The sequence below is a fragment of the Microcaecilia unicolor genome, chromosome 7 (genome assembly GCF_901765095.1).
Source record: "Microcaecilia unicolor chromosome 7, aMicUni1.1, whole genome shotgun sequence".
Classification (NCBI taxonomy): Eukaryota; Metazoa; Chordata; class Amphibia; order Gymnophiona; family Siphonopidae; genus Microcaecilia; species Microcaecilia unicolor.
Window position 1 is genome coordinate 185,470,939 of NC_044037.1, and position 14,753 is coordinate 185,485,691.

The 14,753-nt window shown below is 47.1% G+C and overlaps 1 protein-coding gene across 1 annotated transcript in view; it reads right to left on the minus strand.

The window, feature by feature from the left end:
* ACADL (acyl-CoA dehydrogenase long chain) overlaps positions 1-14,753 on the minus strand; it is a 191,907-nt gene that overhangs the window by 14,164 nt on the left and 162,990 nt on the right. The window contains exon 11 of the mRNA XM_030210840.1: positions 6,309-6,395. Coding sequence (XP_030066700.1) covers positions 6,309-6,395 — 87 coding nt within the window. The remainder of the gene's footprint in view (positions 1-6,308; positions 6,396-14,753) is intronic.

Below are 14,753 nucleotides of genomic sequence, written 5' to 3' on the forward strand. Positions count from 1 at the left end.
CCTTTCAACCCCTGATATCTCACCTTGCATCCAAACCAAAGTTTCAGCGTGCTTGTCTGACATTGCTGTCTGGATGTCTCAACGCCACCTGAAATTAAATATGACCAAAACCGAGCTTCTCATCTTCCCCCCCAAACCCACCTCCCCGCTCCCCCCCGTTTTCTATTTCTGTTGATGGCTCTCTCATTCTCCCTGTCTCCTCAGCTCAAAACCTTGGGGTCATCTTTGACTCTTCGCTCTCCTTCTCTGCTCATATCCAGCAGATTGCCAAGACCTGTCGTTTCTTTCTTTACAACATCCGTAAAATCCGCCCCTTTCTTTCCGAGCACTCTACCAAAACCCTCATCCACACCCTTGTCACCTCTCGTTTAGACTACTGCAATCTTCTTTTTGCTGGCCTCCCACTTAGTCACCTCTCCCCTCTCCAGTCGGTTCAAAACTCTGCTGCCCGTCTCATCTTCCGCCAGGGTCGCTTTACTCATACTACCCCTCTCCTCAAGACCCTTCACTGGCTCCCTATCCGTTTTCGCATCCTGTTCAAACTTCTTCTACTAACCTATAAATGTACTCACTCTGCTGCTCCCCAGTATCTCTCCACACTCGTCCTTCCCTACACCCCTTCCCGTGCACTCCGCTCCATGGATAAATCCTTCTTATCTGTTCCCTTCTCCACTACTGCCAACTCCAGACTTCGCGCCTTCTGTCTCGCTGCACCCTACGCCTGGAATAAACTTCCTGAGCCCCTACGTCTTGCCCCATCCTTGGCCACCTTGAAATCTAGACTGAAAACCCACCTCTTTAACATTGCTTTTGACTCGTAACCACTTGTAACCACTCGCCTCCAACTACCCTCCTCTCTTCCTTCCCGTTCACATTAATTGATTTGATTACTTTATTTATTTTTTGTCTATTAGATTGTAAGCTCTTTGAGCAGGGACTGTCTTTCTTCTATGTTTGTGCAGCGCTGCGTATGCCTTGTAGCGCTATAGAAATGCTAAATAGTAGTAGTAGTAATCATGAATAAAAATCATTAAACCTTAAAAAAAAAAAGTTGCCTGTCAAAGGAACCATGTCAAAGCCTTGCGAAATCCAAGTACATCCCCCATCTAGTGCTCCTCCCTGATACAACTCTTTAATCACTCCATCAAAGAAATTGATCAAACTCGTCTGACTAGGTCAGCAAACCATGCTGCCTTGGATCCTTCAAACCTGCCTTAAGTTTCTGCCAAAAATGGTTTTAGCATTTCACATCAATTTATCCTTAATGTTTCCACTTTCTTTCCAAGGTCACAACTTTATACATGTCAGAACATTAGACAGCACTAGCTTACTATATGAAAACAATACAGGTGCACCACTATACTGAATTCTTTAAAGGCAATTCTGTAACTGCATGCCGGCAGTTACGCACGCCTTACACATGTACATACAGCGAAAAGTGACACTCGTACATGAACCCTAAGTGCAGTTCTGTATAGGCGTGTGTAACTGGCATAGCACATAAATGTAAGGGGTATACATGTGGGCGGAGCATAGGTGTGTCTCCCACTTACATACACAACTTACAGAATACTGAAAGTTGCATGCTATGCTTGCTGCACTTAGATGTGCCCATTTACACCCATCATAGACCTGGCGTAAGCGGGCGCATCTACATTTAGGCACACCAATGTGGGTCAATGCTAGTATTCTATAACATGGGTATCCAGATACTGTTATAGAATAGGTGCTCCCTGTGCTGCTTTGGCCCAAACAGAATGGGTATTGCTAGAACAGTAGATCTTTTATTAAAAGGTTAAAACTGTATTTCTTACCGTTACACAGTCTGTTTTTTCTAGCAAAAAAAGGTGCCGATACTCAAATGCCAGGCCACCCTTCGGGGGTGAGGTGATCACTGAGGGACCCCACCCTACAATAGCCAGGCCACTTGCAACCAGTCACAGAATCTATGACAGGCAGAATTGGTGTGTAGAGCCTGAGCTCTTTCATTAAAACTTGGGGACCATGGGTCAATTTTAGCAGACAATGGAAAAGGTGCCGATACTCAGTACCCCCAAGTACCCCCTCAAAAAAAGCCCTAATGTTACAGATAACAACTAACAGATTCTATAAAAGAGCATCAAGTGAAAGCCATGACAACTCTGTTGGCCCTTTTCCATTCAGTTCCCCTTGAAGAAATATATAGAACTACAACATGGTCTTCAGTTCACAGTTTTACATCTAATTCTTTGCACAGATGGTACATTTGGATAATCAATTCTGTGAGGCCTTTTTGATTCATAGCCAACTCCCCCTTCATTAGCAGAATTGGAAAACTAACAGGTAGCAGATCTGAAATAAACTGGAGAAGGTATTTTTCACTTGAACCATCAAACAAGATGTGGAATTTTTTGCTGGAGGTTGTGGTTAAGGCAACTAACACAGCTGGATTAAAAAAATGGGTTTTGACAGATTCCTATGGTCCACAAATTATTATTCAAATAGACCTCAGAAAGCTGATGCTCATCCCTGGGAGGGAACTACAAAAAAATGGATCTATTCTTTGGGATCTGTAAAATACCTAGTGAGCTGGATTGGCCCCTACTGGAGAAAGGATGCTTGGCTTGATGGTCCTTTGGTCTGACCTAACATAACCCGTCTTAAGTTCTCTCCTGAGTTGTTCTACAGAATCAAAATCTAAACACAGTGAAGAAAACCCTTAGCTTTGGGATTCCCCACTTGTGTGGCCCATATATTCTGCTTGCCAACAGAGAAAGCAAGTTGTTTACATGCAACGGGGGTTTCCTGAAGACAGCAGGATAAATCAGACAACCCTGCTCACCTTTCCAGAAAATTGACTACTAAGCTATGTAAAAAGTCTTGCATGTGCTCAGATAAACCTTTTTGGGTTTTCTGAGTAATGAACACTCCATGTTAGCATCATCAGATGAAGTTAACCATTAGTGTGTGTAATTTATCCTACTGTCTATAGAGAAACTTCATTACATGTAAGCAATTGCACTTTTTTCACTTATGGAAAACGCTACTGTCTGGTATTTTATTGAAGCCTTTTGATTTTTAAATCATACTGCCACTTTCCTTTCTTTCTTCTAGAGACTACACTGCTAGCTTTTTCAGTCTTATAAGGTATGCCCAGTGCTTTTTTTGTAGAAAAAAAGGTGCCGGTACTCATTATGGGCGGGGTCACCACATATGGCTCCACCCCTATGTTAGCCACACCCACATTAACCACACCCCCTATACCAGCCATGGCGCATATAAACAGACATCATTGAAAATATTACAGTACTATAGGAGAAAAAAATAACGTGATTTGCTAAGTAGTAGTAGTAGTATACCCAGTGCAAAATAAGACAGCCAATGTAAATTCTCAAATTGGCCATATTACAAACACTAAAATGAAAATAAAATGATTTTTTTTCTACCTTTGTTGTCTGGTGACTGTTTTTCTTTCCATATTGGTCCCAGTCTGTGATTCTCCTTTCCTTTGTTTTCGCTTAACTCTTCTGTGCCATTTGTCATTTTTGTCTCCTTTTTCTTTGCTTTCTTCAATATTTTTCAGGCTCTCTCTCTGTCCAGATTTAATTCATTCTTACTATCCATTCTTTAATTTCCTTCATCTACCTGTGGCTTTTCATCTTTTCCTCACCCTTGTTCTCCCCATGCCCCTTCCTCTTATTCTCCAGTCTTTCTCTATTCCCCTTTTCCATCCAGCAGCTCTGCTTTCTCTCCCCATCCTTCCAGTGTCTCCCCTATTTCTTTCTGCATTCTTCCATCCAGCGTCTTCCCTCTTTCTTTCTTTCTGCATTCTTCCATCCAGCGTCTTCCCTCTTTCTCCCTATCCTTCCGTTTTCCCTCTCTCTCCCCATCCTTCCATCTGTTTTCCCTCTCTTTCCTCATCCTTCCATCTGTTTTTCCCTCTCTCCCCAATCCTTCCATCTGTGTTTTTCCCTCTCTCTCCCCATCCTTCCATCTGTTTTTCCCCTCTCCCCAATCCTTCCATCTGTTTTTCCCTCTTTCTCTCACTCCCCAATCCTTCCCTCTGTTGTTTTCCCTCTTTCTCTCTCTCCCCAGTCCTTCCCTTTGTTGTTTTCCCTCTTTCTCTCTCTCCCCAATCCTTCCATCTGTTTTTCTCCTCTCTCCCCAATCCTTCCATCTGTTTTTCCCTCTCTCTCCCCATCCTTCCATCTGTTTTTCCCTCTGTTTTTCTCCTCTCTCCCAATCCTTCCATCTGTTTTCCCTCTCTCTCCCCATCCTTCCATCTGTTTTCCCTCTCTCTCCCCAATCCTTCCCTCTGTTGTTTTCCCTCTCTCTCTTTCTCTCTCTCCCCCAATCCTTCCCTCTGTTGTTTTCCCCTCTCTCTTTCTCTCTCTCTCCCCCAATCCTTCCCTCTGTTGTTTTCCCTCTCTCTCTCTCCCCAATCCTTCCCTCTTTCTCCCCAATGCTTCCCTCTGTTGTTTTCCCTCTTTCTCTTTCTCCCCAATGCTTCCCTCTGTTGTTTTCCCTCTTCTCTTTCTCCCCAATCCTTCCATCTGTTTTTCCCTCTTTCTCTCACTCCCCAATCCTTCCCTCTGTTGTTTTCCCTCTTTCTCTCTCTCCCCAGTCCTTCCCTTTGTTGTTTTCCCCTCTTTCTCTCTCTCCCCAATCCTTCCATCTGTTTTTCTCCTCTCTCCCCAATCCTTCCATCTGTTTTTCCCTCTCTCTCCCCATCCTTCCATCTGTTTTTCCCTCTGTTTTTCTCCTCTCTCCCCAATCCTTCCATCTGTTTTTCCCTCTCTCTCCCCATCCTTCCATCTGTTTTCCCTCTCTCTCCCCAATCCTTCCCTCTGTTGTTTTCCCTCTCTCTCTTTCTCTCTCTCCCCCAATCCTTCCCTCTGTTGTTTTCCCTCTCTCTTTCTCTCTCCCCCCAATCCTTCCCTCTGTTGTTTTCCCTCTTTCTCTTTCTCCCCAATGCTTCCCTCTGTTGTTTTCCCTCTTTCTCTCTCTCCCCATCCTTCCATCTGTTTTTCCCTCTCTCTCCCCATCCTTCCATCTGTTTTCCCCTCTCTCCCCAATCCTTCCCTCTGTTGGTTTCCCTCTCCCTGCCACGTTCCCGCGGCACCAGCCCCCAGCGGCCGCTACACAAAGAAAAAGATTAAAAAAAAACTTCAAACCTGGCTGAAACGCAGCACCCTGGCACTGTAGACAGCCATTAGGCATTGGCTGTTGCCCCGCAGCCGCTCCTCCTCTTGCCTCTACGTCACTGCCCCTGGAGGAAGACCCCGGAGGAGCGCAGTGACGTAAGGCAAGAGGAGGAGCGGCTGCGGGGCAACAGCCAATGCCTAATGGCTGTCTACAGTGCCAGGGTGCTGCGTTTCAGCCAGGTTTGAAGTTTTTGTTTAATCTTTTTCTTTGTGTAGCGGCCGCTGCTGCTCAACAGGAGAAGCAGCAGCGGCCGGAAATGGGGGCTGGCACTGCGTCCGTCACGGGGCGGGGGGAGCAAAAAAAAAAAGGTGCCGGTACGCCGTACCGTTGCGTACCGGCACAAAAAAAGCACTGGGTATGCCTAATAGCAAAGCCCATTCTTTCCTTGAACAGTCTTCTATTTCTGAATCGCCTACTTCCTACTTTAATTTTGACAAAATTAACCTGCTGGGATTTGAAGGGTCCTTTACACACTGATCCTTGTATAACATAAGTACATAACATAAGCACATAAGTATTGCCATACTGGGACAGACCGAATGACCATCAAGCCCAGCATCCTGTTTCCAACAGTGGTCAATCCAGGTCACAAGTACCTGGCAAGATCCTAAAACAGTACAATACATTTTATGCTGCTTATTCTAGAACTTAGCAGTGGATTTTCCCCAAGTCCATTTTAATAATGGTCTATGGACTTTTCCTTTAGAAAGCTATCCAAACCTTTTTTAAACCCCGCTAACTGCTTTTACTATATTCTCTGGCAACGAATTACATAGTTTAATTACACGTTGAGTGAAGAAATATTTTCTCCAATTTGTATTAAATTTACTACTTCGTAGCTTCATTAAATGCCCCCTAGTCCTAGTATTTTTGGAAAGAGTAAAGAAGCAATTCACGTCTAACCGTTCCACTCCACTCATTATTTTATAGACCTCTATCGTATCTTCCCTCAGCCGTCTTTTCTCCAAGTTGAAGAGCCATAGCTGCATTAGCCTTTCCCTATGGGGAAGTCGTGCCATCCCCTTTATCATTTTTGTCGCCCTTCTCTGTACCTTTTCTAATTCTACTATATTGTTTTCAGATGTGGTATCCAGATTTCAAACTTTTAAAACAAGTACACTTACTTAGCAATGGGGTATTCCCACATATAGCCACATCCTCCATGGAGCTGTACACACTGTGTAGCCACACTGTTCTGAAGGTCAGAAGCCCTAGAAGTTTAAACAAAAGGAAGAAACAAAGATCTTTTACAAATTGCATGTAACATATTTCAAAATATATATTTGAACATAAATAACTCTGTATTCTGTGTCCATGCATCAAAACTATATACAACTGAAAAAGTATAAAACATTTTCTATTTCATAACAGCATCCCCTGAAAATCCTTAAAAAGTGTTTAAAAATATTTTCTCTCCTTTATTTTTCCATTTTTAATCCAGGAGCTCTCTTCTCTTGCTGAAGTCTAGCAGAAGTCTTGGGCTCTAATGATTTTCACGGATTCTGCTCAGAGCACTGGTGGTATCCCTTCATTTCTCTCCATCCTTACTTTAACTAGTATGACCTGCCTAATTCAGAAAGAGTAGCATGGGCAGGGTTTTGAAAATTCACTCATCTATTTCATTAGGGCAACTAAATTTTCACAGCTGTCAAGTTAGCGCAGGAGGAGGAGGAGCAGTGTCTTGTGAGAGCTAAAAATAACGTTGCTTTCTCGCCAATCAAGCCCTGGGAATCAGAACAGTATTAACTTCAGCCCCTTACCAGGGCTCTAAAGAGGCAGGCAGCAGTATGGCAGTGGGGGAACACAGCTGCAGTAGGGCTAAATAGGAGAGGAGAAAAAGGATTGGGGGGGTGAAGGAGAGGAAGATGAAAGGAATATGGAGGGGAAGAAATGAGAAACAAGCTCTTTGAGCAGGGACTGTATTTCTTCTATGTTTGTGCAGCGCTGCGTAGGCTTTGTAGCGCTATAGAAATGCTAAATAGTAGTAGTAGTAGGGTGCTGGTGAATGAGTGATTGGAGGAGGAAAGAGTGCACTGCGTAGCATCTGGGTGATTTTTGCCAGCCTGCCTGTTTGTCCAGGTCTGCGGACAAACGGGCAGGTGGGCCTCAGGGTGTCCTATCCTCCCCTCGTTTACCTTATCATGCCCTGGTGGTCTAGTGGCCTCTTCGGGGCAGGAAAGAGCCCTCTCTTTCCTGCCCGGCTGCAGACCTGTCTTGCTCCCGGCGCCGCTCAAAATGGCTGCCAAGAGTTCAAGTGGCGGCCTCACAAGACTTCCGCAAAGTGGCTAATGGTGCTGTTTAGACCAAGATGGTCTTGGCCCTTCCCACACCAAGACTGATAGGAATGGTGAAAGATCTGCTCCACAAAGACTCCTGAGGCAGGCCATTGGCCGAAACGCGGAGCCGTGTTGTCTTTTTATCAATACATTTTCTTAGAAGTATCAAGGTTGTCCCTCTCGTTTTCTGGAGTCCACGGCCGATTTCCCACTTATTTCCACGCACAAAGTATATGCATATTTTATAAACAATGTGTGTAAATTGTGATGCCACCCAAACTCAACCCCTTAATATATCTGCATGGGGGTCGAGTAAAAGTATGTGCCTTCCTGGCATACTTTTACACTTATAACCCAGAGGTAATTTTATAAAAGCTCTTTAACACATATAAAAAAGACCTTTAAGAGTGAAAAATCCTTTATAAATTAACCCCCAAAATGTATAGAATTAGAACTATGAAAACATTTCCTTCATTAGCAAGAATGTGTTTATCTTATTGTGTTCCATGTTCTCAGAGGTGCTAAGAAAATAAACACCAATATTAGAGTTGCACAGCTATTGACTCTAGGTTGTGCTAAAGCTTACACATGTGCACAACCCCCAGAAGCTTCCTTCTCCCACACCTTACTTTACTTTAGTATAAGACTGCCATGTCCATCTAAGGCTGCAGTATCTCAAGATCTAACATGCTCTTTGGCTACTAGCAAACCAAAACAAGACATGATTTGTATTTGTAATCCTCTCATTAGCTATTAGAGGGCTTATTTAATTGTATTTTCAAGTTTTGCTCTGGAGTACTAATCAAACCATGCTTTCTTACTTGAAAAAAAGAATAGATGTGATGCTTTGAGAACCTCTATGGTTATTTTACAGGTCCCTTGGGTCACATATGCAGGCTTGTTTACAAATCATCATATGATATGATATCCACGGTAAGTCAGAAAGTCATCCCCTAGTGCAATGAGGCAGATTCAGCCAGGGGTATCATTGCCACAGCAGAGGTTGTAAACAAACAAGGAGAACTGTGATTGAACTAAGCAGCAGTGCATTATACTCATTGCAAAAATGAATTCTTCCACAAGGAGGGGGCTAAGGAAAAATGGAATATTGATTTATTAGGAATTCACTCAAGGCGGTGTACAGTAAGAATAGATCAAACATGAGCAATAGGCAATTAGAGCAGTAAAAATATTCGAACAACAATACAAAATATGGCATGGTATACTACTTGCAATGACAACACAATATGTACTAGAACATTATAATTGGTAGTGAAGGGTAAGGCAAAGTTGTAACATATAGATGTGTAAGAAAGTAGGAAGAATTAGAAAGTAAGGTAACTGATTTGAAGAAAGTTGCACGTGAGGTCAGAGAGATTATTAAATATTATCTCAGCTAGGGTAGAAGTGGATAAACATGTCCTGCTGCAGTATGTGCAGCCCGAATTAATCCTTGTGTGTGTGAGTGAGACTAACAAGTTAGTTACTTCTTCTATTAAAGGCTTGGTTGAAGAGCCAAGCTTTCACCTGCTTCCTGAAGTAGGGGTAGTCTTGTGTTCCAGAGTGTAGGGGCTACTCCGGAGAAGGCTTGCTTGCGGGTATCACATTGTGTAATGTCTTGTGGAGAGGTTGGAGCCCATCTACATGAGATCCCCACCCCAGGAGAGATGCATCCATCGTCAGCACTTTTTGAGGCTGAGGAATTTGGAAGGGACGTCGCAAGGTCAAATTGGAGCGAATTGTCCACCATACCAGGGAAATGTGAAAAGTGGTGGACAGTTGGACTGCATCTTCTAGATCCCCAGCAGCTTGATACCACTGGGAAGCTAGGGTCCATTGAACTGATCTCATGTGAAGATGGGCCATGGGAGTCACATGAACTGTGGAGGCCATATGGCCCAAAAGTCTCAACATCTGCCGAGCTGTGATCTGCAGAGATGCTCTGGCCAAGGAAACCAGGGACAGAAGGCTGTCCGCCCTCGCCTCGGGAAGATAGGCCCGAGCTGTCTGAGAGTCCAGCAGAGCTCCTATGAATTCTAGTTGTTGAACTGAAAGGCGATGGGACTTTGGGTAATTTATAACAAACCCGAGTAACTCCAGGAGTTTGAGAGTCATCTGCATGGACTGTAGAGCTCCTGCCTCCGAGGTGTTCTTTACCAGCCAATCGTCGAGATAAGGGAACACATGCACTCCCAGCCTGTGTAGCAACACTGCAATGACTGCCAGGTATTTGGTGAACACCCGGGGCGCAGAGGTGAGCCGAAAGGGCAGCACACAATACTGAAAGTGCTGTGTTCCCAGACAGAATCGAAGATACTGCCTGTGAGCTGGCAGTATCGGGATGTATGTATAAGCATCCTTCAAGTCCAGGGAGAATAGCCAGTCGTTTTTCTGAATCATGGGAAGAAGGGTGCCTAGGGAAGGTCACAAGACTCCTCAGAAGAGAAATATCTTGGATCTTCCTCTGCCTCCCATGAGGCATCCCCTTCAGTATCGGACAGGAGTTCTCTGACTGCAGTCTGAAGCCGAGCCCATCTCAACGCCGAGGAGCTATGTCCTCAATGGTGATGTTGAGAAGTTGACTCCCATGCCAGCGGCGATGAAGCTCCCTCCATCGATGTCGACAGAGAGTCAACTTGGGTGATGGCCGATAACGCAAGCGGCACCGACGTCGAAGGCCTCACCACAGGCGGGGAGCCAGCCGCATCTATCGACGGTACCGTCGGCGCAAGCACCCCCGGTACGGGAACAGACGGTCGCAGCAGCCCTTCCAGGATCCCTGGAAGAATGGCTTGGAGGTGCTCGTCAAGAGTGTCTGTCGAGAAAGGCTGTGGAGTCGGTGCAGGAGTCGAGGCCAGAATCTGCCGAGGACGAGGAGGCGGTACCGGGCTGTCCGGAGACCGGCGCATCGACACCTCTTGTATGGAGGGTGAGCGGTCCTACCGGCGTCGACACTTCACGGGTGCCGATTCTCTTGACGCCCCGGAGCTCTCGGTACCATGACGAGAAGGGGACCGATGACGGTGATTCTTTGCCTTCGCTCGAGGCACGTCACCGGTACCCCTCGGTACCGACGAGGACGTGGAATCCACACGCCTCCTCGGGGTCGGGTCCGAAAGGGGTCGGTCCCGATGGGCCTGTACTGCAGGAGTCCTCGAGGCAGGTGGAGACCCACTCGATGGTTCACTGCTGCCAGCATGCGATGGTCTCTGGACAGCCATTATCTGTGCTCATGAGGTCGATGCACTCTCCGGTGCCGACATCGACACCGCCGCCGACCTCAGTACCGCTGTCGATGTCGACGCCGAAGTACCGGGCAAAGCTCCAAACAGCTGTTCCTGTTGAGCTTGTCTCGACACTTGTGTCCACTTTTTAAGGCTAAGACACAACTTACATGCGTCTGGGCGATGGTCGGGCCCAAGGCACTGGATACACCACGCGTGAGGGTCGGTGCCTGAGATTGCCCGGTTGCACCTAGTGCACTTCTTGAAGCTGTTGGCGAGCCTCGATGTCATCGACGGAAAAATAGCGGCGGCGAAATCAAAACCCGCAATGGTGCCAAAAGAAAGGCACTAAAAAGGGGAAAACCCCGTACGGGCGGCCAAAATGGCCGCACATGTAGACAAAAGAAAACTTAATTGGGAAAAACTAAGGAAATAAGAAAACTTTCTTTTTTTTTTTTTTTTGAGAAAAACTAAACAGCTCGAACGTAAGCACAAAAACGAAGAAAAAAAATCGGTGAAAAAAACCGGCTAACGAAGGCTCTTCTTTTCTGGGGCAAAAGAACCGCCGTAAACAGACGCTCTTGACCGCGGGAAAAAAGAAGACTGAAGCGGGACTCTTGCGCGATAGGTGGGAAGATGGCCGCGCATGCGTGGTGCGTGCATCTGCACGCTCAAAGGCTTTAGCAACTTTTGTTGCTAGGAAGATTTTCCGGACCTGAAGCTGCCGTGGACATCACCCATATGTGAGAAGGGAAAATTAGGTTCTTACCTTGGTAATTTTTCTTTCCTTTAGTCATAGCAGATGAAGCCATTACATATGGGTTGTGTCCATCAACCAGCAGGGGGAGATAGAGCGCACTCAACTTTTCACAGTGCCTCATGGCCAGCCAGCTCCACTGCCTCTTCAGTATTTGAAGCTTCCAAAGCAGTATGGCAAACCGCAATAGGAATAACATGAACTTTCCTCACAGCGAACGATGGCCCCTTAACAAGGGCATGATCTCAAAAGGAGGGAATGAACACATCCTCCTGGAGGGAATAAACTCGTCCTCCTTATTGTATAACTGGAGGGGATACACGCAACCTCCTGGAGGGAATAAACTCATCCTCCAAAACATAAACTGGAGGGAATGGACTCATCCTCCTATAAGTGAACATGAATCCTGAAGACTGTTTTCCAACTTTCTCCCAAGGAAGGAACTTCAGGAAACAAGAACAGAACCTGAAACAGATTCACAGCATACAATCATACAGGGAGGGCTCATGGTTTCATCTGCTATGACTAAAGGAAAGAAAATTACCAAGGTAAGAACCTAATTTTCCTTCCTTGTCATCAAGCAGATGAAGCCATTACGTATGGGATGTAACAAAGCAATCCCTATATAGGGTGGGAACAGGTCACACCACGCTCTAGCACTTGTGCTCCAAAACGCGCATCCCTCCTAGCAGCCACATCCAGCCTGTAATGTCGGGCAAAAGAGAGCTTAGAAGCCCATGTTGCTGCACTGCATATCTCTTGACGAGAGAGTGCTCCAGTTTCAGCCCAAGAGGAAGAAATCGCTCTGGTAGAATGCGCCTTAAAGGCTACAGGCGGAGACCGGCCGGCAAGCAGATAAGCTGAAAAGATAGTTTCTTTGAGCCAGCGGGCAATAGTGGCTTTAGACGCTGGAGACCCTCTGCGAGGACCTGATAGCAAAACAAACAGATGATCATAGACCCTGAAAGAGATAGTAACTCGCAGATACTGCAGCAGAGTCCTGCGCACATCCAACAGGTGCAACTGCCCAAAAGATTCTGGAAACTCCTCCTTATCAAAGGAAGGCAAGAAAATAGGCTGGTTTAGGTGAAACGCTGAAACCACCTTAGGCACGAAGGAAGGCACGGTCCGAACCGTGACCCCGGACTCTGAGAATTGCAGAAATGGGTCTCTACAGGACAGCGCCTGGAGCTCTGACACCCGTCTCGCCGAAGTAATGGCCACAAGAAAAACGGCCTTTAGTGTCAAATCTTTCTCCGATACTCACCGAAGCGGCTCAAAAGGAGAAGCCTGCAGGGCCTTCAAAACTAGCCCCAGGTTCCAAGCTGGACAGGGTGCTCGCATGGAAGGCCGAAGCCGAAGCACCCCACTAAGAAACCGTGCCACATCTGGATGAGCAGCTAAAGACACGGCTTCAACCTTACCACGAAGGGAGGCCAACGCTGCCACTTGCACCCACAGGGAATTATAGGCCAAGCCTATTTGTACACCATCCTGCAAAAAGTCCAGAATCGGCGAGACAGGAGCCCGCATGGGTGTGATCGCTTTTGAAGCACACCAAGACTCAAACTGGCGCCAAATCCTGGCATAAGCCACGGAAGTGGAATGCTTGCGGGCCTGCACGAGAGTGGAAATGACTGTGTTTGAATAGCCTTTGTCCCTCAATTGCACCCTCTCAATCGCCATGCCATAAGACCAAAGCGGCAGGCATCCTCCATGGCTACCGGGCCCTGTGACAACAGGTTCGGTACCAGAGGTAAAGGAAGGGGAGCCTCCACTAGCATCTGTCGGAGGTCCGCATACCAAGGCCTCCTGGGCCAATCCGGGGCGATGAGGACCACTTCTCCTGGGTGCAGCCGAATCCGCAGGAGCACGCGCCCTATCAAGGGCCACGGAGGGAACACATATAGTAGGCCCAGAGGCCAGGGCTGAGTCAAGGCATCCAACCCTGCCGAGCGAGGATCTCTCCGTCTGCTGAAGAAGCACGGGACTTTGGCATTTGAACTTGTCGCCATAAGATCCATCACGGGCTTGCCCCATTTGGCACATATCTGCAGGAATACTTCGTCTGCTAGTTCCCATTCTGCTGGATTGATCTGATGCCTGCTTAGATAATCGGCTTGCACGTTGCTCTGACCTGCAATGTGAGCTGCCAACAGAAACTGAAGATGCAGCTCGGCCCAGTGGCAAATCTGTTCGGCCTGCGCGGCCAGTGCTCTGCACTGAGTGCCGCCTTGTCGATTTATGTAGGCCACTGCTGTCGTGTTGTCCGACATCACTCTGACAGCCAATCCTTCTAGGGTCACTTGAAAGGCCAGAAGCGCCTGAAACACCGCTTTCAACTCCAGGCAGTTGATGGACCACTCCGACTCCTCGGGTGTCCATAGACCCTGAGTATGCTTCCCCTTGCAATGTGCGCCCCAGCCCTTCAGGCTGGCATCTGTCACTACTAGACACCAATCGGGGAGCACCAGCGGCATTCCTCGCCGCAGCATGCTGTCTGAGAGCCACCACTCCATGCTGAGTCGGGCCGCAGGGAGCCAAGAAAGTCTGCATTGATAATCCTGAGAAACTGGAGACCATCTTTGAAGTAGAGAATACTGTAGAGGTCTCAGGTGCGCTCTCGCCCAGGGCACCACTTCCAATGTGGCTGTCATCGATCCCAGCAGCTGGACAATGTCCCAAGCTCGCGGGCGGGGCAATCTCAGGAGCAGACGGACCTGATTCTGAAGCTTGCACCGCCTTAGCTCGGGTAGGTATACATAGCCCGAGTCTGTGTCGAACCTGGCCCCCAAATATTCTACAGATTGCGAGGGGGTCAGGTGACTTTTGGCCACATTGACAACTCAGCCTAGAGATTGAAGTACTGAGACCACTCTGGCTGTAGCTTGATAGCTCTCTGTTACAGAGTCTGCTCTGATGAGCCAGTCGTCTAGGTACGGGTGAACCCTGATACCTTCTCGCCTGAGCAAAGCAGCTACTACCACCATTACCTTTGAAAAGGTTCGGGGAGCTGTGGCGAGGCCAAAAGGCAAGGCCCGGAACTGGAAATGTTTTCCCAACACCGCAAACCTCAGAAACGTCTGGTGCGGGGGCCAAATTGGTATGTGCAAGTAAGCTTCTTTCAGGTCTAGAGACATGAGAAACTCTCCTGGCTGTACCGCAGCAATGACGGAGCGCAGGGTTTCCATGTGGAAATGCCGCACTCTCAGGGACTTGTTTAATTCTTTAAAGTCCAGAATAGGGCGAAAAGACCCACCTTTTCGCGGCACCACAAAGTAGATGGAGTATCGGCCATAGCCGTGTTCGGCG